This window comes from Coturnix japonica, chromosome 4 (genome assembly GCF_054131305.1).
Source record: "Coturnix japonica strain WE chromosome 4, WE-NBRP24, whole genome shotgun sequence".
Classification (NCBI taxonomy): Eukaryota; Metazoa; Chordata; class Aves; order Galliformes; family Phasianidae; genus Coturnix; species Coturnix japonica.
In genome coordinates this window covers 88,381,249-88,408,429 of record NC_140666.1, presented here as the reverse complement: position 1 = coordinate 88,408,429, position 27,181 = coordinate 88,381,249, and the positions used below count along the sequence as shown (strand labels likewise).

Here is a 27,181-nt window from a genome sequence, read left to right as displayed (position 1 = left end):
GCCATACAGAGATTTGGTTGTTGCATGTTCCATCTTCAGAGCCTGTTTCCACTTTGCCTTCAGAGACAGTTTTTATCTCACTTCTGAGAATAGGAGGTCAGAGGGAGAGAGCTGGAGGCCACGAAGCAGATAGGGGGCAGAACAGAGGTTGCAGTGAGCTTTGCAATGTCCAGGGAGCTGCACTGATATAAATAAGGCTCATTTCAGTTTGTGGGGAGTCTTTGGTTTTTGATCACATCTTCTATCCAGTAGGTCTGCAAAATCTTTATAGTGGCTTGTGGAATTTTGTTAAAATCTGTGAGTTCAAAGGCAGGAACTACCCTGTAATAAATAATATTTGTTTTCCTGACTGTTGAAGTAGAGAACTAAATGGAGGTAGATCAGCTCTGGTTATTTGCTCTTTTCTGCGTAGCTCATTATTCTGCATAATGGTGTGTTGGTTGTCTAATTTTTATTTAAAGTGGGCTCTCCAGATTTAGCTGAATGGCATTTAGCAGCGTAGGTTGCTGGCATGTTTGGAATGACTCAAATATTGGATGGGATATGATGATGTTTGCACACTTGGTGGGGGGAGAGAAGGGAGGATGCTTTGCTTTGGATCATTTCTGTTGTGAAATACCAACTCAAGCCACCTTGTAGTTTAGGTATCCAGAAAATGCATTGCTCTGAAGTAGGCAGTAGTGCTGGCTTATCCCTGTGCTGGCTGTTGCATGGGAAAGGAGAGTGCTCCTTGTTATTATAACACCTCTATTCAGTTTAATTCCCATTTCAGAACAAGTGGGGGAATGCTGGAACACTCAGCTTTTTCTCTAGAAGATCTTGTACAGGTGTAAGTTAGAACTGCATGCTAACCTCATGTTTCTGTTGGACAAACAGATGTTTATTCTGAAGCTGAGCTTAAAATTCTTCTGTCCCATAAGCATTGCCATGTTCCAGGATGTAGGTGTAACCTCTTGCTTTGATCTCTAGATATTTTTTTCTTCAAGCAGGACTTTTTATTTGGAATCAGTCACAGTTCTGATCCAAGCGGATGCTGCCAGGAAGGAGCTCATCGTTAACGTGTCTGGTAACCCTTTGGTTGGTCCTGAGAACCACAGACCCTTTCAAGCTGCTGGAAGGAGCCTCCTTTTGCAAGGCAGTGGCTTCAGCAGTGAAACGGCATCAAGATATTTTCACTGAGCTGTCTGTCCTCTTGCTTCCTCTCTTGTGTAAGTGCTCTCCAGTCCCATTGGGACTCAGTGTCACATAGGACAGTTTAAAGCACTGCTGTTAGTGTAGAGCTTGGTCCTATTCTTGCTTATCTGCTCGTGGCCAAGAGATCCTGATGTGGGAGCACGCTCTATGTCAGCAGATCATTACTTGCTTTTATAGGGTCGTTTTTCAGTTGGATCTTATCCCTTGCTCACCCCATGGCTCTTAAGGACAGCAAACTTGGATGATTTTCCTGACGTTGGAAGACTGTGCCCTCATGCGCTGTGACACACGTGCACACAAATTGGAGTGGATGTCTTTGCCTCGGATCAGTTCTTGTTCTCACACTCTCTGCTTGCTTTCACAGACAGGCAGGACTGAGAGCTGGCTTTGTGTTTCCAAGGATGAACTGAAAGAGCTGTACAGGGCACATGTGGAATCAAAGGCTTGTAAGTCCTTCTTGCTGCTGAAGTTGGTAGTTCCAGCGCAAACCCAGAGATCAAGGTTAGATCTCATGCAATGTTACGTGCCGTTAATTAACACTTGCAGAAGCACAGTGCTTCCAGTAGTGTCGTATGCTAAATTAGATATCCTCTTTATCGTCATGGGGAGCTCACACTGTTGCTGCAGTTAGACAGTAGCATCTGGTGCCTCTGATAGAGGCACTCTGACAAAAGGCTGAGTGTTACACGGTGGGCTTTAGGGTTAAGGACTGAATCATCACATTTTCTTTTTGCCTCCTGATTCCCATGGGGTGAGATCTTGAATTGTGTGGTTCTGTTTCCCTGCTGGGGATTCAAAGTAAAGTCAGCTTTGCTCTCAATTGCTGGCTGCCAGGGTTGAGCTGGTAGGAAGCACTGAAGGTTGTACAGCTTGGGGATGAGATACAAGGTAAGTACTTCTGCATGAAGAGTTGGTGCAGGTGGGATTTCCATTGCCAGGCTCACAGTGGACAAGCTGTGCTGGAGAGGAGAGCAGTCTGTAATGCTAAGTGTATGATCTGTAAGGTCTTTTTGTTGTTAGACACGCAGACATTTTGCTCCGAGCTTCTCAAAACATGAAAGGGCTCCAGCCCTGAAGATACTTATGCATGAAAATGTTCCAGGGAGGAACAGAGGAATGATCTGAGGGGAAAAAAAAAGAGCTTTTCTGACTGCAGGGTGGAGTATGAAGGAAGCAAAGTGGTAGGAAAAATAGTCTCACCAAAGGGCCAAAAGGGGCCTTAGCAAGTTGTCTGATCTGACCTCCTGCCCCAAGGCTGGGTCAGATCTATCCAAACTTTCCCAGCAGATGTTTGTCCAGTCCTTAAAAGCCTCTAGTGATGGGCTTTCCCCCATCTTTCCTGGGTGATCCTTCAAAGCCTTGTGTTGTCCTTAGCATTAGCAAGATTTTCCTAGTTTCTAACTGGGATTTCTGTTGCTGCAGTTGAAAATCACTGACCTCTTGCCCTTTTGTTATTGTGCAGAAGGGGTTGTTCGGTTCCCTCTCTGCAGGCTTTGTGCATAGGCCACAGCTGCAGCTGGGCCAGGTTTGCCTTGGGCCGCAGCGTGCATCTGGCACCAACCTATATGGAGCTGACAGACACATATGATGCTCATATGGAGACTCTGGGGCATGTTGGATGTGTTTTGTTTTCTCTCTGGCAGCTGCACAGATCACATGTTTTGTCATGAAAGGCTTCAAGATGGGTTCATGCCTCTACTCACTGTAATAGGAGGGCACAGGCTTTTCTAGCTCAAGTGCTGCCTTTTCCCCAGGGAAAAGGTCCTCAGGATCTTTACCAGCTATTCCAGAACTGGAGGTGGGGAGGTCCTTGCTAGCTGCTATCGTCAAGGCTTTCCCCATGGTGAGCTGAACTGCACTTTGGGCAGCGTTACTCTCCTGATCTGAGCTCCCCGCTGTGCTTTATGAATGACCTTCTGCAGTGGTTACGCTGTGTACTTCTCATTTTGTAGGTACTGTCTATCTCTGTAGGATAAGGTTATCCTTGCATTTGCAAAACTCTTCAAGTGTGGCTCCGTAGATCCTTCGGAGAGTACTCAAACATAAACTGTGACAGAAAATACAGTGGGTAAGCATTAGAACGTTACTTACTAAGGTAAAGGGATTGATGTACCAGGCTGCATTAAAGCAGCGATCAGACATTTCCTTGAAAGGGATTGTTGCTTGGTAATTGCAGTTCTAGGAAAATGATTCCAAATGTCTGTGTTGTGATAGAGCCAGACGTCACAAGGCTGTGTGGCCCTTCTGGGTGAATTTGGCTCTTGCTACGTACAGGTGGGCAGATGTCCACGTTGCATGAAGCACCTCAGTTTGCAGTTGTTAGCCTTGCTGTATGCTTTGGCTGTATTTATTTTTTCAGGTTTCGTAGGCTTTGTTTTGCAGGATACTCAGAGGAAGGCAGCAGTTTCACTTGAACTGTGGCTGAGGGCTTCACCTTCTGGAGTGCTTTTCTTAAGGGGGTGGAAAAAAGTAACTTTCCTCTGTAGGTTGTTGTAGGTGTTTTCTCCCAGTCTATTAACACCTCTTGTACCTTTCAGTGGGAGACGGTAGAAAGCCTGGGAGAAAGGTATGTCTGCATACAGAGTCTTCATCCTGAGACAACAGAAGGCAGCACTTCAATGAAGGCTGGTTTGTACAGGTCTAAAATCCTTCCTGGCATCAACTCATGTTTATTGTGGTAGACAGAGAAGGTAGGGAGGAGCAGTCTGGGTTTTGTTTGTTTAAACTATTGGTGCGTATCTTACTTTTTTTTTGAACTCCCTTCAGTTTTCATGCAGAGCTTTTATATGATAACATGTATAATGTGAGCCTCCAGTGTCTCATTCAGTTTTACATAGCAGTGACAGCTCTACTGCTTTCTTTCTTTCTTTTCTCCCTTAATTACAGATGAAGGGAACTTCAGTCATGTGGAAAGTATTTTATTGACAGCTTTTGAGTCTAAAGCACTTGTTAACACTGAGCAGGTGTATAGTGCTGTAGGCTATTGCGCAGAATCCTGTGTTCAGTGTTTCTTCATAATGATTTTGTTAGAACTGCAGAGTATCTTAGGTTGGATAAGAGGTCTGGAGCTCTCTAATCCAACCTGTTGCTCCAAGCAAGTCCAAATGCAAAGGTGAGTTGCTTGTGACCTTCACCTATCCAGCTTTAGACCGTTTCCAGTCAAGCATGGCAAGTTAGTGTTGTGCTTAATGCTCTCATGGTGAATTGTATTCACATCTTATGTAATCAGAATATCCCTTGCTGCAAAATATGCAACTTGCCTCCTGTCCTTTTGCTGTGTGTCATAGAACCTCCTCCACCTTCTCTGTAACCCCCAGTTAGGTAGTTGAAGATGGAGATCAGATCCTTCCTTAGCTTTCATTTCTTTTCCAGTTTAAAGAAGCCCATCTCCTTTATACTCATCTTTTACAGTATATATTCCAGTGACCAAAGCATTGTTAAGTTTGTCATTACCTTCTTGGGGAACGCAACTGAATGTGACTGTGCTCCAAGTGTAGCTTCCGAAGAGAAGAGCTGTGTCCCTAAGCTCCCGGTTATTGCTGTTCCCAATACAGCCCAGTGTGTGCCTGGCTTTCATTGCTGCAGGGGCACTCTGTTAATTCATAGAATTACCCAGGTTGGAAAACACCTTGAAGATCAAGTCCAACCGCAGCCTAACCAGTACCCTAACTCTAAAAACCCTACACTAAATCATATCCCTGAGTACCACATCCAAAAATGGCTCTTAAACACAAACAGGGATGGCAATTCAACCACCTCCCTGGGGAGCCTATTCCAGTACCTAACTACCCTTTCTGTAAAGAAGTTCTTCCTAATATCCAACCTAAGATTCCTATTATACATCCAACCAAATTCCTATTGACTTCACTGTCTGCCAGAATCCCCATGAGCCTTTGTGAAGAGCCAGTAAGTCCCCGGTGTGTGTTGACAGTGTGTTTTCTTTGTCTCAGGTGCAGGACATCACATTGGTATTTTTCAGTTTTATAAGCTTTATTCCAGCTTGCTGGGCAGTCTTGCCTTCCCAGCATGATGTAGTCCTTGAATTTACTCCATCATTCAGGTCAAGAATGGACAGTGTTAGTGGAGGTGCTGGCTGTTTCTGAAGAGCATCATTCCTCAGAGGATGCCTGTTAATACTTCAGTCTGTTGGCTGTTATCCTTTGACCTCAATTGTCCAAACAAATGTTCACTACCTTCTATTCTATCCGTAGTATCTTTATCATTCTATTTGTGGGGATAGGTTAAATGTCTCTAGGATCTCTTTAACACTGCTAGCTAAAGTTTGCCCTGATGCAACAGTGGAACATTGCCTTGCTATTGTATTATGACCCTCTAAAATGCCAGAGCCTTTCTTGGAGTCTTGCTATGTTGGAAGTCTCCCCATTTTTGCATTTCTACCTGTGATTACTCTTTCGTAAGTGTTTCTTCTTGTTGGTGTTGGGCCAACATTTCAAGTTTGGAAATTGGTACCTGTACCCCATAATGCTTGTGCATCCTCCCAGCTTTGAATCATCTCTTGGTTTTAAGTCCATACATTCCAGTCTATCATCCAGATTGGTGATGAAAATATTGCACAGCTCCTGTACCTGGCTAAACCCAGTGAGATAGCCAGCCCTTGATAATTATGCTGCGAGAAATATGTTGTCAAGCAGCCATCTTGTGGTGATTACATCTAGATTGTGTTTTCTTAGCTGGATCTTATGGCAGTGTCACATGGAAAAGCGTAAGAGTTAATAAAGATTGCATATCGGAATATCCTTATCACTTCTGCACAAACATACGCTTATTTTCCTGCTGATGTATATATCCTTCATTGCTCATAGATTTGTTTTGAAGATAAAGGTGATGAGATGTGCCTCTGTACCCACTGAAAGTTTAGTTGTGGGAACCATTCCAGATTTATCAGGACTTTCATAACAGGACAGTGCCCATATCACAGCTCCGGGAGATCAAGAGGAAACAATCATTATGTGTTTATGGGTCTGAAACAAAATAAAACAATTACCTGAATCCAGTCTTCAAAGCAGCCTTTGAACGAATCCCAACCCTCTTTCTGCAAGGGCTGGAAAAATAAAGAACATGTCTAATCTGTCCCATCTATCAGCCAACTGTTATCTGTGCCTACGTGCTGTTACTCAGATCTCGTTAGCTGTCTAATTGGATAATAGACAGTACACTTCACAACTACTTAAGTATATTAAGCTTAATCTGCTTTGAGCAGGGAGGGGAAGTTGTGCTTGGTGACAAATGGACACAAGAAGCTGGACTGTGAGCAGTATGAGTCTTCTGTCCCTATCACTTGGAGCCTTATGGACTCAGGCTTGGTGTGTTTATAGCATTTATGTTGGAATTTGAGTCCCAGAGCAGAGAGCTGGGACGCTTTCAGACTTTGACCATGTCAGCTGGTCCTAAAGCTTCTTCCAGTGCTTGAAGAAGATGCAGGGTTGACAGGATCAGAAAGCTTTCATGGGGATTGGCATGACCCATTCTATAAATGGAAGGGAGATGCTGCGATGATAGAAATAGACTTCCCTTTCCTTCAGAGAAAGTGTATTTGTTCCATTTATCAGTTTTGAAGGTGGACTGGCTGTCTCGAAAGCTGCAACTGAAGCAGTTGGACTCATGGAAGGGGTGTGTTTAGATTTCTCCCAGCAGACGGATTCTTTATTGTGCAAGTACGAGCACATTTCATTGCATGTCACCACTTATTCCTGGGAGAGGATATTTCCAAGGGATGCCTTTCTGGGTGGAAGAAATGCATCTACCAATGGGATCCTTACCCCAAGGGAATGTGATAGGGTCAACAAAAGACGTACTAGCCAAATGTTTCATAGGTTCTCTTGGAAAGAAAGTTATGACACAAGACTCAAGCCCAACTTAAGTCTTTGTGTCTTCAGTGAGGTGCTGAGGGCTCTTCATTTCCAGGGTGCTTGCCTTGTCTAACATATATCTTCAGGTTTGGCTTTTATGCTGTCCGGCTTTTGTTTTGAATGAAGGGAAAAGATTGTAGGGTAACATTTCTGGTCTTTTATGTGTAGGCAAACTCCCAAGCGATCGCTTTATTTTGGATGGAGTAGGGAATAGCTGTTGAGTGCAGAGGGGTTTGATACTTATCCACACCTAATTTAGTACCTGGATTAAGAGCATGGTCAGCAAGGAAAAGGATCTTTTTTTCCAGAGGGTAATTCATATCCAAGCATCTAAATCACTTGAAGTGGCTCTGGAGACAGGCTGTGTCCTTGTCTTCACTACAGTCTGGCTGAGTTGCAGGTAAGTTCCCCTCTGCTGCTTCATGTCTGGGCCAGAATTCATTCTGAGGCACCCAGAAGAAATGAATTAGTGTGGCTTGTTACAGTCTTCCCAAAATGTTAAATAAGGTGGAGGCTGCATACTTTCTGTAGCAATATACAGTAAATAATACCCTTCTTTCTCATCCTGATCTGCTGTTTATTGTGGTAAACTCCTATACTCAATCTATCATCAACTTTGAGTTGGGGTTGACTTCAGCCTACACTTATTAAAGGGTGAAGAATATTCTGTCATATGAAGTGGATAAAGGAATTCAGACATGAAACTAGATATGAGGTCACCAATGACCTTTTTTTTCCCTCCCCTTTAGTTTTAGCTTTAAACAAATAATAGCATAGGCTGTTTTCAATATCGAGACATGCCCTGTGCTGTCAGAGTTATTTGTCAAGACCAAAATGACCACTATGGGAGACCTGTCTGACCACTGCTTGCTGCAGATCAAACCCACGTGCCTCCAAAGGGGAACACCTGCTCAGTTGGGCATTGGTGTCTTTTTTTTTCCAACAAAAGCTTTTGGAACCAAAACCAGACACATATATTTTCAGTGAGATGGGGTGGTGTGATGTGTGATGATGCTTAGTTCTTGTGGCTAACAACTATCTTGACCACCATCTTCTTGTTGCAGAGGGATCCACAGTGCTGAGAGTGAGGGTGAACCAGTCCAGGTCTTCATTAGAATCACAGAGTCGTTAAGGTTGGAAAAGAGCATTAAGGTCATCAAGTCCAACCATCAGCCCATCACCACCATGCCCACTAAAACCACATCCCGCCACCATGCCAACTAAAGCCACATCCCCCAAGCTCTCTCTGTTAAGGTCCCTAGGCAGCATTTCAAGTTTCCTGAGCCTGGATCATACAACATTGCACGTCTGGAGTCAAGGACTGTGGTGGGGAGTTCTTTGGAGAGCTGTGCAAAGATCCTCAACAACAGTGGCCTCTATTTCAGAAAGGGACGTTGTGAGCAGGGAGAAAAACTTTCAGATCACATGTACCCCAGTGAGTGCTTTTCTTTCGATAGGAAGATTTGTTCGAGAATGTTAATTGAGTCCCTTTTTGAATGGAGGAGGCTTTGCTTCCTTCCCAAGTTTTCAAAACAGATTTTCCAAATACAGAGCCTACGTTTCATTCAAGTGTAAATCCTTTCTCTTTAACCTGGAAGTTATCCCAGGGGGGGAAAAAAAAAACAACCTCATGCATTCACTGCAGGACAGACCCTCATGGTTACAGTGGAAAAAATGAAGTGGATCCAATTGTCCAAACAGGAAGGCAGTTAAGAAAAGACTTTGCTTAGTCTGAGGAGCTCTCAGTCGAGTTTAAATGCTTCTCCTACATACTCGACTTCATGTCTCTGTTGCTTTTGAAGCATCACACAATAGCTGAAGTGTGTGCTAAATTTAGAGATGACAATTTCTTCTTGCTGACATGCTGCCTTATCTGCAGGCTGTGTGGGTTTCAGTGTGTAGTTACAGGAGGGATGCAGAAAGTGATCCGAAATTTATTGGCTCGTTATCTCTCCTGACTTCCACATAGCTCGGAGTAGCCCTGTTGAGCATCTAGTGCTTTATACTAATTCTTTTTCATTTCAGGGCATTAATCAAAATGCTTTCTTTGGCACAGCGAGGTGCTAATGCTGTTTTATATGCGCCAAAGTTGAAGTATGTTAGGGATGAGACATGCCATACTGAGCACAATGAGCTCTCATCTGGATGCACTGAAACTTTACTGTATTTTTAGCTGCTTTGTGGATAGGGCTGCAATTCTGTTACCCCCATCATGCGAGAAGGCTGTGGGAGAGCAAATCAAACACAAGTGTCTCCATTCCCACTCGTTGCTGCTTTCCACATGACAAGCCTTCCTGCTCTGTGAAAACCACTTCAGATCTGAAATATCTGTGTTTTTATCTATGATTTATTTCTTTCTGTGCAGCGCTTCATCTTAATTCTGTAAAGAGGTTTGTGAGGATTTAATGAAAAAAAAAAAAGAGCAAAACCAAATTTCCCTTTGTTTCAGTAAAACATCTTGATTGTGACAGAGGAGAAATGCTTTTGAGCTCAGATGTGTCAGGAGGGATGAAAGGCACCTTGCAGAGGGGGATAATCCATCACTTGTGTGCAGTCCCACAGCACTCGGGCTGCTGTTCCCTGCAGGGCATTCAGCAGCCCCAGAGCACAAGAACTCAACCAGAGGACAACGTTTCATCATCAGGCTTTGTTTTGATGTTTGCAGCAAGGTAGATGCAAAGCTAAACGTGTCACTGCTGTGTTCTCATCGCTTCCCTCTCCCACCCGTTGTCTTTTGCCAGCTGCTTCTGCTTTCTGCTCTGTTTGGTGTGCCTCCATATGAGCGCTCAGCAGGGAAATCCCTCAGCAGGGTGACTTGCTGCATTATTCATAATGTTCCCATGTAAGATATGGCAGTCACACAATTTCAGTGAGTGCATCAGGGGTGACCTGAATGCAGACAGTGTTTGATGTCTGTGCTTTTGCATTGAAACATTAGCAACGTAGGCACATGGAGGTGGCATATGCAAATCCCACACCTCAAGGAGCATAGGGAAAAGCACCTTTCTTCTTCAAAGAAAGCCTCTAGTGGGTAAAAATCTCAGAAAAACACTGCCAGCCACAGCCTAGAATTCATTGAGATCTAAGGACACACTTCCCAGACTGATTTCCCCTGCCTTGGGGCTCTTGTCTGATGTGTGAGCGTGTTAGTGCAGAGAGCTAGATGGAGGAAACTGTGTGTTGCAGCATGCTGAGCCAGCCCTGCTTGTGTCTGCTGTCTCAGTTGTTTGCAAGTGATAATCCAGCAATGCAAAGCCTGAGATAAGTCCCCTTGAAATTTCTCCACCTGCAGAGATGCAGATTTCCTGGATTCGTGGCTGCTCTCCTCCAGGATGAAGTCAGCCCAGTTACTGTGGGAGTAAATCAGTGCAGTATTTGGCTCTTCTAATTTTGGTTCTCATCCCCTAGTGTTACTGTTGCATTTAATGATTTTCCCTGTGGCTTGAATGGTAAAGATGTGGTAAGTGCTTGGGGGATGGCTTGAAATCAAAGATTCAGAGTGGGTGTTGTTTTCAAACAGAGAATAAACGGCTCTATTTAGAAAGTTGTGTTGCTATTTCAAAGCAGTTTGTTGGGTCTGGATTCTGAGAAGCGGTGAGAAAATATAATTGCTTTTGGGCCAGCATGTCTCGTATGGTGTGTCCTGAAATAATCCTCATGTACACATTGAGTTGGAACGGAGTACTGAGTAGATTCATTTCCTGTCACCCTTCTATTACGCAGGACAGGAGAAGATCCCTGTTGAAACTTCGCTCCCAAACTTGCTGCAATGAATTTTAAACCCCAAACCGCAAAGAATTCCCAAATGCAATAGGGACACCAGTGTTTATTTGACTGAGACCCCATTGTGTTCTGAGTTGTGCAAACATGGGCATGTTTCCTATTTAATTAAGGCTGGTTTTTATCAATTAAGTTTCCCAAACATTCGGAGAGAGAAGGAGGGTAGTGAAGATAAGATCACAGGGCTGTGCAGATGGGATAGGGCATGGCTCTTTTTGACAGTCAGAACACAAGTTCTACAGGAAACTTGTTTGCAGCATTGTTCTGACCCATTATGCAGTGGTTTCAGCTTGCTACCTTGTTTTTTTTTCTTTAGTTTGCTGTCTCTCTCCCCTTCCTTTTACAGTCCTGAACACCCAGTCGTTGATGGGAAACATAACAGCAGCAGATCCCTCCCAGTGCTAAGTATCAGCTGCAGTGAGAGGTTGTGGGTGCTCCATCTTTGGAGGTGTTCAATAACCAGGTTGAATGGGGCCCATGGCAGCCTTGGTGAGTGCCAGATATGGAGGTTGGTAGCCCTGCCTTGGGCCTTTGGAACTTGATGATCCTTGAGGTCCCTTCCAACCCAAGCCCTTCTATGATTCTGTAGTAGGAATATCACATTCACTGCAGCAGGTTGGATACCACTCAGGTGCTTCTGTTGTCTCCACCTTCTCCTGATGCAGAAACGGAGTGTTCTGGCAGTGTAAACTTTCTGTTGTGATGGAGCAGATGCTGTGGGGTGTCTTCTAGTTAAGGGAGCCCTTGTACCTATTCCCACAATCTCCCAAAACAAAGGGCATGCCGGTGTGGCAGCTGCAGCTTCTACTTGTTTTGTCTTTGGGGGATTTGAAGAGCAGAGGATTTATTGGCTCTGCTTTTTGTTGCTGCTGTGACACTTTAGAATGTGCCCTATGTAAGGCACAAGCACTGCTCTCATCAGCTGTGTGAGCAGGAGCTCTACAGCCTTCATCTCATGGTGCTGACATGCTGGACAGGCTGCGTCCTACCATGCTGTCAGAGGGACCCGTGATACTGAAGATATCCTCTTCCCTTCCCGGCACTTGGGAGCTGGCTGAACCTGCTCTATTCTCATGTTGCCCTTCAGCCAGAGGAAAAAAAGCTTGAGAATCAGCCGCAGGCCAGCCAATTATTTTGATTTATTTTCTTTTCCCTCGGATGAGAAGGATTTGAAAAACACATAATGGTGCATTATATCAGAGCGCTGTAAGTGGTGTGATTCATTCCCTGTGTTCTTGGCATGACGGTCTTTGGTTTATTTTTTGGATCTCCTTGCAGTCTGGTTAGTGCCAAGCACTGTATGGAAGTGCCCTGTGGCAGACAACCTGCTCTGCCCATATGTTGGCTTTTAAACAAACCCACCTCATAATAGGAGCTCTTTTCTAGCACATGCCAAGATGCTTGGGGCTTGTTAAGTATATTCTGCTTGTCAACAGCCACTCAATTGAAAAAGTAGCACTGGCATGAATCAGTTTTGAACAAGTTCATTTGACTTGAGGGATATTTGAGGCATTAAAACAAGTTGGATCTCAGCAGTAAAATATGTGCAGTGGTTTCCTGATGAAAAGCACGAGCTGGTAACCCTTAAAAAAAGGTCCGATGGCTTCAACTCTAAGATTGAGAAGCCTTGAGCTGTTTCTCATTCATACAAGCATTAAAACCACTAAGATCCATAAGTCCAACCCCAACCCTACCCCACCATGCCCTTTAACTGTGTCTCCAAGTGCCACATGCCCAAGGTTCTTGACCACCTCCAGGGATGGTGACTCTGCAGCTGAACTGGGCAGCCAAAATTAATTACTACTTGAGTTGTCTTAAATACAACATGTGCAGGTGAAATAGCTGGAAGTGAGGGGTTAATGTAGGTAAGAGTTGAAGTGCTTTGTTACACATCTCGGCAGCCCAGGTAAGGTCATCTTCTTAGATTAGAGGAGACCTAAGTCTAGATAGGCAAAAGTTAATGCTGTGATTTCCTTCTGTCTCTCTGGGGGTTGTTTCAGGAGGGAAAACAATGTCAAGTCAGCCTGAATGTCTCTGCTGCTTTCCAGAAACTGGTGCTGAGGAGGTTTGGGGCAGAAGGCTGAGGGTTTGGTGTACAGATAAAATGGGAAGCATCCTGTTCATGCTGCTGTCTAAGAGTAGACACAGTCTGTTATTACTGTGCTTCCTTCCTTGATGTCTGATCCAGCTGCGCCCTGTGTGTCACTGGGGTGGGTCAGTAGTCTATAAGTGGGGCTTGTTGATGCTGCTTTAAGGGCAGCATTTTCAGTGCCTCAAGATGCATTTGGTGGCTTGAGCTTTCACCTGGCCAAATTTCAGAAAACTCAGGATAATGTTTGAGACCATTTTTCCTTACTGTATCACAAAAGATGCTGCAAAAGAGTCTGTCCCCTTCCTTCGTATGGCCTCCCTTCAGATATTGAAAGGCTACTCTCATATGTCCCCAGAGCCTTCTCTTCTCCAAGCTGAACATCCCCAGCTCTCTCAGCACACTCTTGTAGGGTTGGGAGGTGTAGATGTCCCTATTTACTGCAGGCTAGTTGGACAAGATGACCTTTAAGGGTCCCTTTCAATTCAAAAGATTCTATGTCTATCAATGAACAGAGGTTCAAACTTGCTCTTCTTTCACAGCCACCCCTATAAATTCCAGCCATAGAAACTGATGGGGGGGAAAAAAAAAACAAGCGTCTGTGTTTCAAGTCCTGGAAGACTTTTCTTTCAAAATTGGTGTTGTGCTTGGAGCAGAAGGCTGCCTCTGACCACTGCTTTTGGTGAGCCGTTAAAATGGGTCTCCCTCTAGCAAGCCCTGCTGCCTGCAGGAGAGGCCAGCAGGGCTGCTTTGGGGCTGAGTGACTTGTTCTTGCTGCCTGTATCCAGCTGGCAAGCTTGTTCAGACCGAAATGTTGCCTTGGATAAAGCCTGAGCACGAGAATGGTGATGAAACAGCACTCAGCAGGAGGTGAGTTTCCAGCATGTGCAGCCAACACGAATTAACCTTGATCTCACTGGTGCATGAGATGTTGGTGTCACAGGTTTACAAGCTCAGGAAGGGCACTGCTATGACTGTGGATAGCTGAGGACCATTCAGCTCCTGCAGCTCTCCAGGTAGCACAGCAAACAAGGTGTGCCCGCTTCCGCTGCAATAAACCTGTTGCAATCTTACCGGGTTGGTGTTTGCACAACTGTGGAACAAAGGCAGATTTAACAGCTGCCTGTTCCACTCATTCATGCATCTGACTGATGCCGTGTGCTTAAGTTCAATTAATAATTCTCCTGCCTTCTGCTTCCGTGCTTTACCTGTGATGGTGTAAATGACTCTGAAAAGGGCTGTGAGTGAGTTTGGCTATTAAAAATAGCCTTTTTGGTTCTGTTTCTGAATTGGTCTGGCTTCTGCTTTTGGTTGCTCAATCTTGCTTTTTCTCTGCCTGGATTAAATTAGATGGTTGGTTTCAAGTATTCATTGTTTGTAAACACTCTTCAGACTGTGGGCAATGAACCTGCATTACAAACACATACATAGTTGCCCCATCATGTGTTGACTGTATTCTGAATAGTTGCAATTCAAATAATAATAAAAGTAAGGGTGGATTTGTCTGCTTTCATTTAGTCTTTCCTATGAAGTGAGATCTTGTTCTTTTTTATCTAAGTTCCTCTCCAACACAGTGAATGCTGTTGTTTAGGTTGCTGATTATGGTTGATGCTTAATTCCTAGCAAAGAAAGACCCAGTGGGAACCAAGGTGCTGCCCAGGGAGGTGATGGGGATACCAACCTGGGAGGTGTTCAGGAGCCTTGGAGATGTGGCACTTGGAGACATGGTTAGTGGGCAAGGTGGGATGGGTTGGGGTTGGACTTGGTGATCTTAGAGGTCTTTTCCAACCTTAATGATTCTGTGATCCTATGAAAATTAGCAAGCTTGATTACCTCCATTGGTGGCCTCCATTGATGGAAAGATAGCAGAGTTGACACCCAAAATGTAACATAAGGAGAGGAGTCCCACCTCAAGTGACCAGTATTGTTCTTTATGGGATGCTGGAAGCCCCTGCTTGCATACAACTTATTGTGTGGTATGAAGCAAAACCTGAAGGAAGAGGAAGGTCTTTTTTAAAACTAGCTGATCTAGGTTGGAAAAACACACCAAAAAAACCCCAAGAAAATAAAACCTCATAGAAAAACTTACAAGCATGCAAGCTTTGTTTTGAGTGCATTGCCATGTGTCATCACAGCTCCGGCAGTGCTACCATGAGGGTAGTACACGGGTGAGCTAAGAATAGGAGATTTCCTTGAGAAATGTTTTTGTTTATTTTATTCTTGTGTTTTATATTGTCTGAACCTCGTTGACCTTTTCCTTAAGGGTCCTAGAAGAATAGAGGGTATTGTTGTCATAGGGATGGCAGCTGTGAACAGCTGTGTTTCCCTGGCTTCTTCCTTGTGAGCTGCAAGGTTTTGCTGGCAGAATTAGAAGAGAATCTTTATGTGGACACACCTCTGAACTTTGGTGGTTTTGCTGCTGGTTTAAGGGAAGATAATACCAGCATCCAGGGTGCAATACTAAGAATGGGAACTTAGGATTCCAAGTTCCATATATATATATATATATATATATATATATATAGTAATTGGATGTAACTCTGGCTGGTGGCTTGGCGGATAATAACGGTAGGGCATTGCATATTAAAAAAATAAGGCATTTTATGTGCTTACCTTAATTATGAGCCTCCCAGTGTATAAATAATAGTGAAATAAAGCATGGTGAGGATTCATAGGTGTCTTATTGTCTATTCATTTCACAATGAAGCATGCGTTTGATTGGGAAGCCCAGGCTCTTGATAAATCTTAATTGCCTTCTCCTGCTGATCATACAGTGAAGGTTGTTGGCTAATTAAGGGTGGTTTCTAAATCAGGATTCTGAACACACAAAACAACCTGTTATTTTCTCATCTGTCTAGACAGCTCACCTAATCCAGTATTAAAATTCTGAAACAGAAGGGAAAAACATTTCCTTGAAGCTTTCATGTGAAGAATTCGCATGAGCTTGCCAAAGCCAGGATTAGGAAAGCTGTGCTTAAAAAGCAGATCTACAGCTGTTTGTATGGGGCGTAGATGGCAGAAAAGGTGTTTCTTTACTGTGGCAGCTGAAATACTTGCGCTGATGTGTTGTCTGGAGGCTGGTTGAGAAGTGGAGAGTGTTGTAAAACGTCTATGGGTTGTAATAAGTCTGGAAGGCCTTTCTATTAAGGTTACTAGAGTATGGAGCTCCTCACCTAGAACTGATGTGAAGGCCAGGAGTAGAGAGGTGTTCAAAAAGGAGAAGGCAGATGCAAGGGGAAGAAGTCCCCAAGGATTGTTACAGTCAGAGGTGTGGGTGTTTGCTCTACTTTATGACATCCCTACTGGACTTATTGCTGGAAGCTTGCTGGCCTTAAACTAGGAGAGCATTGTTCCTATTTGTACCAATTATACTCTTCGAAATGACTTTCTGTGGCCATTCTTAGGAACCCTTTTCTTTGCCCTTCATACTCCAGTGGTGGACTTCCCTGAGGCTTTGAGTAGAGAAGTTCCAGTGTTTGTGGCCAATTTTAAAGATCTTAAAAGAACCCAAAGAAATCTCACTTCTTACCTTGTTACATGAAAAGTCAATAAGTTGGCACACTTGGATTGGGAAATAGGGGAGTACTACTTGATCCACTGGCTGTTTGCTCCTTGAGCAGCCTTGATACAAGGTCCCATGAAATGTAGTGGCTTCATTCAACCTCCAGGGAAAATGAGGAGTGATGGAAGTTGTCTGCAACTGGGATCTTGACCCATCTCATCGCTTGCTGTAGGGAGGAAGCTTTGCATTCCCCTCCTCTCTTCCTGCTCCAGAGCTTTTCTGTTGATTGCAAAACCAGGGGGAAAACGTTCTTGGTACTACTTCCTCAAAGCATTGCAGTGCTTTTGAGTACTGCTTTTTCACCTCATCTTGGCAGCTCACTGCTTTCCCACCTGCCAAATGACCGCAGTTCGTGACACGTGGACTAAAAGCACAGAGTGCTCAACATGTTCGACTTTGGCTTGGAAATAACTCTTCAGACACCAGTGGCTGACTCCCTGTGGCAAATATCTGCTAGCCAAGATCTGCTCATCAGGAGGTGACTGCTGTTAACAGCAGTAGCAGTTTTTGGTGTGGTTCCGTGTCACCTGTTCCGTTGTCCAGTGGCAGTTGGAGCATACAGCATGGGCAGTTTGTTGTAGGCACTGTCCTACTGTCCCTTGCAGGTAAGCCCACATAGAGTGAATTGAATGGAAACTGTTTGACCTGAAACTGCGCATTATCAAAATGGTTGTCGAGAGTACCAGCAGGACAACTTTATTTTTCACTCCACTGCTTAAATCTCTATGGACTGCAGTCTGCTGTCTCTTGTGTTACAGAGAGCAGGAGATGTTTGGCCAACATGCATAAATACTTTAAGATCCCAGAGTAAAAGGGATTCTCCAAATGAAATCACTGTTGCTTTGTATTTAATTAGCACGCAGGGTCATAAACAGCAATAGCTGAGCAGTTTCTCAAGCACAGAGCTTTGAAACTTCTCCTGGTGATGCAAGGGAGAAACAGGAGACTTTGATGCTGGCCAGATGTTTGAGAATTGGGAAAGAGCTCGGAAAGGAGTATCCAGCAGCTTGGCAGCAGGTAAGCAGCAGCAGTAGTAATAACTTTTTGGGTTTCAGTAAGTGTTGGTTAGGAGGGCTGTAAGAAACCTGGGAATTTTGTACATGCTTTGTCCAAATCATTGAGCACTGTCTGATGCTCAGGCTGAAGAATCCAGGGCTGTGTGTTTCTTGTTATCTATCAGGACTTACATCTTCTTGGACTTGGAGGACTATGGGACTTTGTGCCCAGTTTCTTGGTGCTCTTGAGGACATGTGTGAACCCACACTGAGCCAAATGTCCTGACATTGACATTTGTATATAATGGCATCCTACTTGGTGATCCCTGATTAAGGTCTACCCTTAACTATAAAGCTTAGGCTGCGTGCTATAATATGGTAATGGGATTTGAGAAGTGATGGCATACACAGTTAAAAAGATGGCCTCTAGTCTGCAGAGCAAAACACGGGATACTGCTTGGAGAAGCACTTGGATATGTTGGGTAGGTAGAGGTAAAGCTGTTCTAGTCAGGTCTACTGTGGGTTTGAGCCTCTCCTTATCAAAGAATAAGGCAATTTCTGATGTATCAGGACAATGTTGGCTCCAGGGGCTGCATCACATGGCTGCGATTTTCTGAACTGCTCTTGTTGGCTTTCATCAGTTGAAGCATTTTGTTCATCTGTACCACTTCTGTAATGATTGGTTTTGGTATCTGAGCTCTGTGCTTTGAGCTAAATCCTTTCTACCGTATCCCATCGTTATGTGATCTGAAGCTGGTGCTTTGTGGTTGCCACAGAGGCAAAGTGAAGCTTCATTAGTGTGCTGTGGAGCATGTCAGCATTGGGTATGTGATTTTCTCATTCGTTCTTTTAAAGTCTTTACCACAAAATTGCCACTTCTGGAGGTTATATTAAAAGACGGGAGTTTGAAAATCCTTTGGTTTCACTGGAAATAGTCTGCATGGCACAAGAGGGTGGGGATTTCTCCAGTTTCCAGTAGCCTGCTCCAGGCCAAAAGGCTGTTGCAACCCAATTTGACCTCAGTTATCCTTTTTATACATCCCAAGTTCACCGTCTTTCCTGCTGGACATTTTTTGTTGCAGAGTTCTTTGGGATTTTGACGAGGATACCTTTGAGCTGAGTTCCCTCAACACGCTTGTCTGCTTTTTCCATAGGTTCCTTAGAAAGAGAGCTTGGACGGCATGCAAAGTTGTGAAATATCTGGAGACAGCACGGATGATCCTCTTAGTAGTGGCCTACGGAGAAAACGACAGCCTCGAATAGTAGTTATTGGTGCTGGGCTTGCAGGCCTGTCCGCAGCAAAAGCACTCTTGGAAAGTGGTTTCACGGATGTAACTATCCTTGAGGCGACTGACCGAATTGGAGGCCGCGTCCAAAGTGTGAAACTTGGTAAGAGCAGTGTTTCAAGGGGAATAAGTCATCCATTGGGCTCTCGGTTTTTGCTTGATTTTTTAATGTTGGCAGGTTTTCGTATTGTTATTAAGTTAATAACACTTGTAGAAGTTTTCTTGGCATGTGCATCTTGGGCTCCTTTCAGAGTGAATGAGTTGGTATGAATGTGCTACCCGTGTCTTGCAAGGGAGGGCTGCTCCAAAATGGGCCATGTTTCTGTACAGTGAATGTCTTACTAATGATGATAACTCTCACTCTTATAAAAGGGGCTCTATGAGTAGTGCTCTGTGATTAAATAACTGTAAAGGACAACCTGTGAATCAGGCTTTTGGGAAAAACCTCTTCAGTGTATCCTTTCATACTTGTTTCCTACTTTCCTGCCTCTGTGGCTTCGTTTCTCAAGTCAGCTGGAAGGGCTTGTAAAATCTCTATAAATTCAGAGTTCTGGAACAAGGGAAACAAGCTGGCCTGGTGGTTGACGACCCTGCCCACAGCAGGGAGGTTGAAACTGGATGATCTTTGAGGTCCTGTTCAACCCAGGCCATTCTATGATATGATATGATTTGATAAGTGTAGCCCTTTGCTGCTCAGTAGTCAGTGAAACTTTCCCTTGGTATCTAGGAGGGCCTTGCCTGTCTCTTCTCCATAAGAGGCAAAAGACTCCTTGCTTCTTCTGAACTGCCTCCCTAATTTCAATTAACTCATTCTGTTTCTAATGTCACTGTATATTTATTAGATTTGGTCTCTTTCTGGCCTGTTTGTTTTTTAATCTAACATCACTTTCTATATTTTACTCTATAAACTCACCACAATAAATAAACAGCAATGCCCTATGAACTTTTAGAAGGGAAATGAATGAAAAGGCAGTTGGACATATCCGATTTCCAGGGTTTGAATCGGGCACTTGACGTTCTGCTGAGACTTGGCATAGAGCTTAGAATGGGAAGTGTGTCCTCTACACACAATGCACTGTATTAAAAATATCCTGGATCGTGTCTGCAAGAGGAGGGAAGTGTCAAAGATCTGAAATCTGCAGGGAGCAATATATAATTTCTTCAGTGCACCTGTGTAATAAGTCTGTGCTATTAGTACAGAGAGCAGTTCTGTCTTTGGACACCTTCACCGGTTACTCATCATCTCTTTACCTTTGCTTTGGAACATACTTCCTCTTGGTTATCACTTTAACTAAGGTGAGGCATTGCTGGAGATGCTCAAGGTCAGGCAGGATGGGGCTTTGAGCACCTGATGCAGTTGTGGGTGTCTCTTTTCATTGCAGGAGAGAGGCACTGAACCTCTAAAGCTCACATCCAACTCAGGTGATCTTCTTCAAGTTGTCAAGATTATACTGTCTAGGGGTTGACAGTATTTACTGGCTAAACCTTCCAAAAATGGTTACAAAAGTGGTTATTCCGGGTCTTCAACATGTGACCACTTAGATCTCCTTGTCTAAATGGCATTTAAACGTTACAGTTCCCTAGCCAATCCTTGACTGAAGATCTGCTTTAAATCTTCAGCAGAACAGGTGAACCCTCGAGGACAGGTGAGGCAGAGTTTCTGTTTCTGGATTGTGTATTTCTTGTACACGAGCCATGACATCTGTCCCTACTGCAGATATTTCATGACAGGATACGCAAGGAATAGTCAGGGCTTCAAAGGGAAATGGGAGAGTTCCTGTGCGTAGTCAGAAGGCTTGATATGCAATCTGTGCATTCCTTTGGAAGACTGATGCTCTGCTGTATTGTTGTGCATGGGCCTGTTTTGACTGCTGCTGGTATCTCAGTAATCGCATTTGCAGAGTAGGAAGTAGACTTTATTTTTGTTGTATCGACAGATTTGTTCTAAGTAGATTAAGATTGAAACAAAAAAAATCTTTCGGAAGTTAATTAAATTTTTCTTTGCTTAAAAAATATGTCCTTTAACTTTACACTGTTAAATAATTGATCACGTAACTTATATTAGGTAACAACTAGCTTATCCATGATGGAGATGATAGTGAGTTTCTCAGACCCACAGGCAAGAACGACTGTTTTCAATGCGTTGGCATTTGATGCTATTCCATGCAGCTACTGAAAACAGCAACGCATCATTCTTGCAACTGAGCACCAATATATTCTTCTTTCAAAGCTCAGGTGCCCTATAAATAAGAGCTCCATGCAGGAAGATTGTTCGTGCTGCAGAGAGCAAAGTCCTGACATAACGCAGCAGGCACTATGCCTGCTACTGATCTGGCATGTGATGACTCGCAGGAGGATTGCCTTAATGAGGTGACTGCCACATGCAATATTTATGAGCTTTGTACCTTTGGCTGCCAACATACAGCAGTCATTTCCGCCAGGCTGGGTGTGCATGGACTGCAATTGCAGTAACTTCAGTATTCATCTTTGTGCCTGGATACTCTGATCCTCATGCTTTGAGACACGTAAGACACACATAAGAATGCACGTAAGGAACATACACTCACATCTGTGATGTGTATTTTGAAGGACAGTTGTGCTGTTTAGTGACAAGGCTGTTGTCTGCTTAGCAAAATGGGGTATATGGAGTTTATCTTTGAGGCAGTGTCTCAGCCACATTTCTTGGAGCTTTCACCTATTGAACTTGACTGCATGAGTATGGTGCTGCAGTGGCTTTCTAGCTGAGCATCAATTTACATCTTAAACAGTATCTGATGACTGCTGACTGCGTGATCCTTCCTTCATCAAGCCGGGTTCTATTAGCATCCCAGTTAATGAGGCATTTGCACACCGCTGCAGAGCGAGCTGCACAGTGTGCTGTTATCTGTGATGCTGCTCTGTTAAACTTTGCTGCAGGACTTCTGAGAATCTGTAAAAATGTGGGTAAGAGACATGACTTCAGCTTATTTTCAGCACCTCCTTCAGCTGCTGAACATTGTCCTGTGCTATCAGCCCAATGCTGGTTCAAACCCTGTTAGTCATAAGGAAAGGAGGAGAGCAGGGCTGACCAAACTCCTTCTGTTTTGCTGGAAGCAAAATGTGTTTGACGCTTAATCTGCAGCTTTTAAAGAACCTGATGGAAATTTTCAAGGATATCAGTACTAAAATAAGATCCGTTCCCTCATCTGAGGAACGGAAATGCATTTTTCTATTTCATTTAGTCTGACCATTAACTAATTGTAACACAAACCATATTTGTAAATAACATTCATTTTTAATTACAGGAAAGGGTTCCGTTTGTAGATCAGGGTTGCTGTCCCAGGGCAGTACCAGTTTTTCCTTTTATCCCCTCCTCTACAGTACAGCAGATATTTGAAGTCTTTAGGTAATCTATATGTGCTCTTTCTCTCCTACTTGGCCATGGTGGTGAAGTGTTGATGGTTGGACTTGATGATCTTAGAGGTCTTTTCCAACCTTAATAATTCCTTGATTCTTTTTGGCAGGGCACGCCACTTTTGAACTGGGAGCTACGTGGATTCATGGTTCACATGGAAACCCAGTCTATCATCTAGCAGAAGACAATGGTTTACTTGAAGAGACTACTGATGGTGAGAGAAGCGTTGGCCGGATCAGTCTTTACTCCAAGAATGGGGTGGCTTATCATCTTACCAACAATGGGCAAAGGATCCCCAAAGATGTGGTTGAAGAATTCAGTGATTTATACAACGAGGTTGGTATTCAGCTCGTAGTTTTGCATGAAACACTGGCAGCCTCTGTTATTTCTGCCAGTAATGTCTTGAATCTCTTCTCAAAAAGTCAAGCCTGAGTTTTTGTTCATCTGCTTAAGTAACACCCATTTGTCTCTAACGTGGGATTACTGTTGTTAGGATGAACGATTTTTCCACGTCATCAATTTAATCACTTCCAGTGATTGCTGGGGAGACGCAATCATTTGCTGTAGAAAGTTGCTACTTAATTAAAAGGGTAAAGGAGGGATCAAATTACTATACAAAGCAGAATGCAAAAGCTTAGCAACAACCAGCTAAACACTGTAGCCCTGTGACATTTTATTGATGTTATAAATACCATAGTGTACAGTGTGGCGTGCCAAAGTCAACTCAGTGTCGTAAGAATTGCAAGTCTTCCTGCATCTGAAGGAAAGGGACATCTTTTATTGTAGATTCAAGCCATCATTGGGTTTGGTTTAAAGTCTTTCTAACCAGTTTTTGCTCAGTGTTTACTGATCTCCTCATATGCGCTGAACAGAAGAGGGCCTTAGGATGTGATAGAAGAGCCAAACAGGAAAAAAAACCCCACACAGCTACACATACAGAACCTAAAAATATTCCTAATCACAGCCAAGCATTATTATTTTCATCAGTCTGTAAGCATGCCCACAACCTTCAGATTTTCATCTGATGATGAGCTTCATAGTATTTGATGCGTGGATAAATGCACAGTAGAGTGAGATTACCCTTGGATAGTTTCTGTTTAACAATCTGTCCACGAACATTTAGAAAGTCTCCAAGAGAAAAATCACTGTAGCCTGTAAAGAATTATTAAGAACTGAATGTGGAGGAAGGATGTATAATATATCCTGAGGCTCTGCAATCTGTGATGAGATGGCACAGAATTATTTCACTTTTAGAGAAAAGTCATAGGAATTTCAAAGAAAACTCACTATGGGAGGGATTTAGCAACCTTAGAAATCCAGTGTGGAATTATTTAGTAATTCAGTATGGAAAGGAGATCATTCTGGACAAATGTAGGTGGAGGTAATACGTCTGGACTGCTTTCTCAGCCTACTGGGTCAAAACAGAACCACAGCCAGCCAGAATGAAAGATGGGTAAAACACATGGAACAGGATTAATAGCATATTGCAATTGAAGAGGAGGAGGAAATAAGTGAAAATACCTCAGTGAGCAGCATTTCTTATGCTAATGGAACTCCACCAACTCCTTGCACTGCTCAGGGATCGTCCTATCTCAGAGATGATTGAGAAAGTCTCCAGCAAAGGGAGGGTGTCAGGTGCTGACTCTGAAAGGAGAAGAGAGTACAAAGATGAGAGCTACTTGGCTTTGAGATACAGTCAGTAAGATAAAGGCTGTAACAAGGTGCCAGCGTTTTAAAAATGATTAATTTGGTAAATGTGCCCTTTCTTTTAAAGCAAGAAGAAGGAGGCAGCCAGTGACACGAGAGAACAACACATTTAAAGTTAATCTTCTGTACGCAATGTGTAATTACCTTATCGTTGCCACAGGATATCTTTATTGCTAGGAAACAGAGAATGATTTCACATTTATGAATTGTAAAAATGTCTACAGCTACGCTCTGCAATAAAGAATTTACAAGGGACAGCTTACTCAAGGAGGGGACATCAGGCAGCCTCTGGTTGCTGTTGCTTTCTCTTCAGTCCCTCAAATCGTGCTTGAATGTCTTGCAAGGTAACCCATGGTTTTATTTAGCTTCTTGTTCCAGGGTGTCAGATTGGACAATCTGCAGTGAGTTAATGTGGCAGACCAAGTTCTTCCCTGCACTGACCAGGAAGAGTGGTTCTGTGACCCCCTGAAAATCCCCACTTAAAAAGGCTGTATGTATATATAAGTGCCTCAGTGAGGGGGAAGACAGGAACATGTGCAGTATGCAGGCGGCTTTGGGAACCTTTTCCTCTGACATAAATGCAGGGAATGTTTCTGTTTACATGTGCTGAGTCAGCCTGGTGCTTTTCTATTTTTTTCCTCTCCTCCTTCCTACCACCCCCTTGCTTTTGTCACTCTGTACTTTTAGGAGGTTGGATTTTAGGTGTTGGAATACTGTGTTGTCCAACACAAACAACCATTTTACAGATCACCAAACCCTGAGGTCAGGTTCCTGCTTTGCCTCATAGGATCTCCCAAACCCTTCTTGGAGCCTTGGTTCAACATCACGTGTCATCTCTCAGCTGTAGAAAAGACTCATAAAGCAAAAGCTGTGACTGACACAAGCTGTCCTGACTCAAAAAGGAGAAGAAAAAAAAAAAAAAGATGCAAAGCCTAATCAGGAATGGAGCACTGGCATTAACAGTGGAAAATGTAGTCCTGAATGGACAGGGGCTAAATTTGTCACAGCTTCAGATGCCTGCCTTCCCTTGCACAGCCGGCTCCCTTCCCATGCTCTGACGGCTCTCCTTTTGCTGTAGCCATATGCTTGGGCTCTGTGTGTGCCTCCACCTCTGCTTCTCGATGTGTATTTCTCTAGTCTCAGTTATTTTGTCATTTGGATGCCAAATTCAAGTGAGTGCAAAGCACAGAGGATCTCCCTCAAGTGTTTTGCTTGGGGATATGGGGTCACTGAGACTGCAGCCAACAAGGTGAGATCTCCCTCTGCATGTTGAATTCCCCTATTGTGAATGGCAGCGCATCCCATCTTAGCCTCACTAATACATCTGGAGAGTCCTGAGGCTTTTTCCAGGCTCTTATCCAATCTTTTTTGGCTGGCTTCTGCTTCTATGTGAGTTTTGCTTCTTTTTGTTTGCAGTAGCCTGGATTTCTAACAGCTGAAAGGATGCCTCACATTATACTCTGTCTGGTTACAAGGAAGCTGAGCCATCTTCTATAGCAGAAAGTTCCCTATGGGAATCTGTCTTAGCTGAGAACCCATGTTGTTGTAAGACTGTCTCAGACCTTGCACTGTGCAGGACTGGCACTGCTCAGGGTTACTGTCCATTTGCTCAGCCTTCAAAGAGGGGAGCAGAAGTTGTGCACCAGCACTGAATCAGAGAATCATTAAGGCTGGAAAAGACCACTAAGATCAGCAAGTCCAGCCATCAACCCGTCACCATCATGCCCACTAACCACATCCTTCAGTGCCACTGGGTGGTTCACTGGGGTGTGATGCCACACATTCTTGATCTTCCCATCTTTCACTCTACTCTGGGTAGGATAATTCAGGGAGTCTGAGGCCAGGAGGATTTTAGTATTCAATCTCTTTATGTGTGACCCACAAAGAAAAGGGACAGGAGTGGGAAGGCTGGGGGTTATGCTTGCAGCTGGAGTGTCTGTTTGTGCATATGGAAAAGTGTAACTGGGGACAGTCTATCTTAGAGTTAAGGTGGGTCAGTTCTGTCACTGTTTAGTCCTTATTTTCCTCTGCAGACAAGAATTTATGGTCAGTTCCCAGGTATATGTGAAGGTGGTGAGCTTCAATTAAATGCACTATGCTTGCCCATGTGTTTTGCATTCGACTGGCCAGCCTGATTTGGGGAATGTGCCTGTTTTTACTTAGATTTCTCAGTAAGGGCATGGTCCCTGAAGGCCTCCTTCTGAGGAACTCTCTCTAACAATCAGCTAATTAATGGCCTTGTTATCTCTCAGCTTTCTCTTATACACTGGGGGTGGGATGCAGCCAAAGAATGACACACTCTTCCACCCTTCACACCCCCACCCTATGCTGGGCTTCCTGCCATCTCCAATTAAGCTCCAGTGTGTTGCGTTATTTAGAGAGCTGGACCAAAGGGCCAGCAAGAGTCGGTGTTCCCTCCCTGGCTTTCTTTTGCACTGGCAGCTGTCTGGCCTAGTAACAACATGAGCCTATCTCCATCAAGGTTGAGGGCTGATCGGGGATTAAGTCACTTGAGTTTTTAAGCCAAGTGAGGAAATGGCAAGGATGTGGATCGTCGCTGGCACTGACAGGAAGGAGTGTGGCTTGGGATGTGCTTTCCTGACATCCTTCAGCCCTGAGAAACTTCTTTATTTAGAGCCTCTTCCTGTGGTGAGTGAGCACTGACGTAGTAAACACATGCAGGTAATAGAGGGAACATCCTTGGGTAGAGCCCACGTTCCTTTCAGAGATCCTTGTTATTGTACACCCTCAAGCCGGTCAGAAAGAAGACAGAAAAAGTGGAGCCACTGTAGAATTATACCCTTTCCATTAACACCTATTCATATTTTAATATTTGATCTTCAATCCCGTATATACTCAGGACTGAATGTAAATCCTCAGAACTAGGGATGAAACGTGCCTAAGATGTGTTGCTTGAGATATTCTACTTCTTTTGCTTCTGCTGATAGTTCTTGTGGATGTGCTTTTAGGGCTAATTTTTCTGCCTGAACCCAGACATGGGATGTCTTGATGTAGGATTTGCTGTCATTTATCCTCATGCTTCTTTCCTGACAGTGGATAAAAGCACTGAAATAACAAGGATTCTGAGAAAAAATAATAATAAATCTGGGTGCCAGTCATGCATTCATTCATTATCTGATTGATGGGATGACATCCATAGGAACAGCTTTACTTGGTGACTCTCAGCACAGTGAGTTGGGCATTTCTGCTCTTCTCTCTGTTGGGCAATGAAGAGTACAACAGTTAATAAAAACATACCCATGGCTCTCATATCCTTTTGGCCAAATGGTAGCTGGATTTTAAC

At 43.8% G+C, this 27,181-nt stretch overlaps 1 protein-coding gene across 3 annotated transcripts in view; it reads left to right on the top strand.

The window, feature by feature from the left end:
* The window catches only part of SMOX (spermine oxidase), a 56,423-nt gene that overhangs the window by 20,659 nt on the left and 8,583 nt on the right, over positions 1-27,181 (top strand). For 2 of the 3 annotated variants that reach the window (XM_085545882.1, XM_015863035.3), the window contains exons 2-3: positions 18,645-18,879; positions 22,280-22,506. In XM_085545882.1, coding sequence (XP_085402008.1) covers positions 18,672-18,879; positions 22,280-22,506 — 435 coding nt within the window. In that variant the 5' untranslated portion in view covers positions 18,645-18,671. Of the gene's footprint in view, positions 1-1,567; positions 1,696-18,644; positions 18,880-22,279; positions 22,507-27,181 lie in introns of those variants that run through there. The other variant, XM_085545881.1, reaches the window with a different exon arrangement.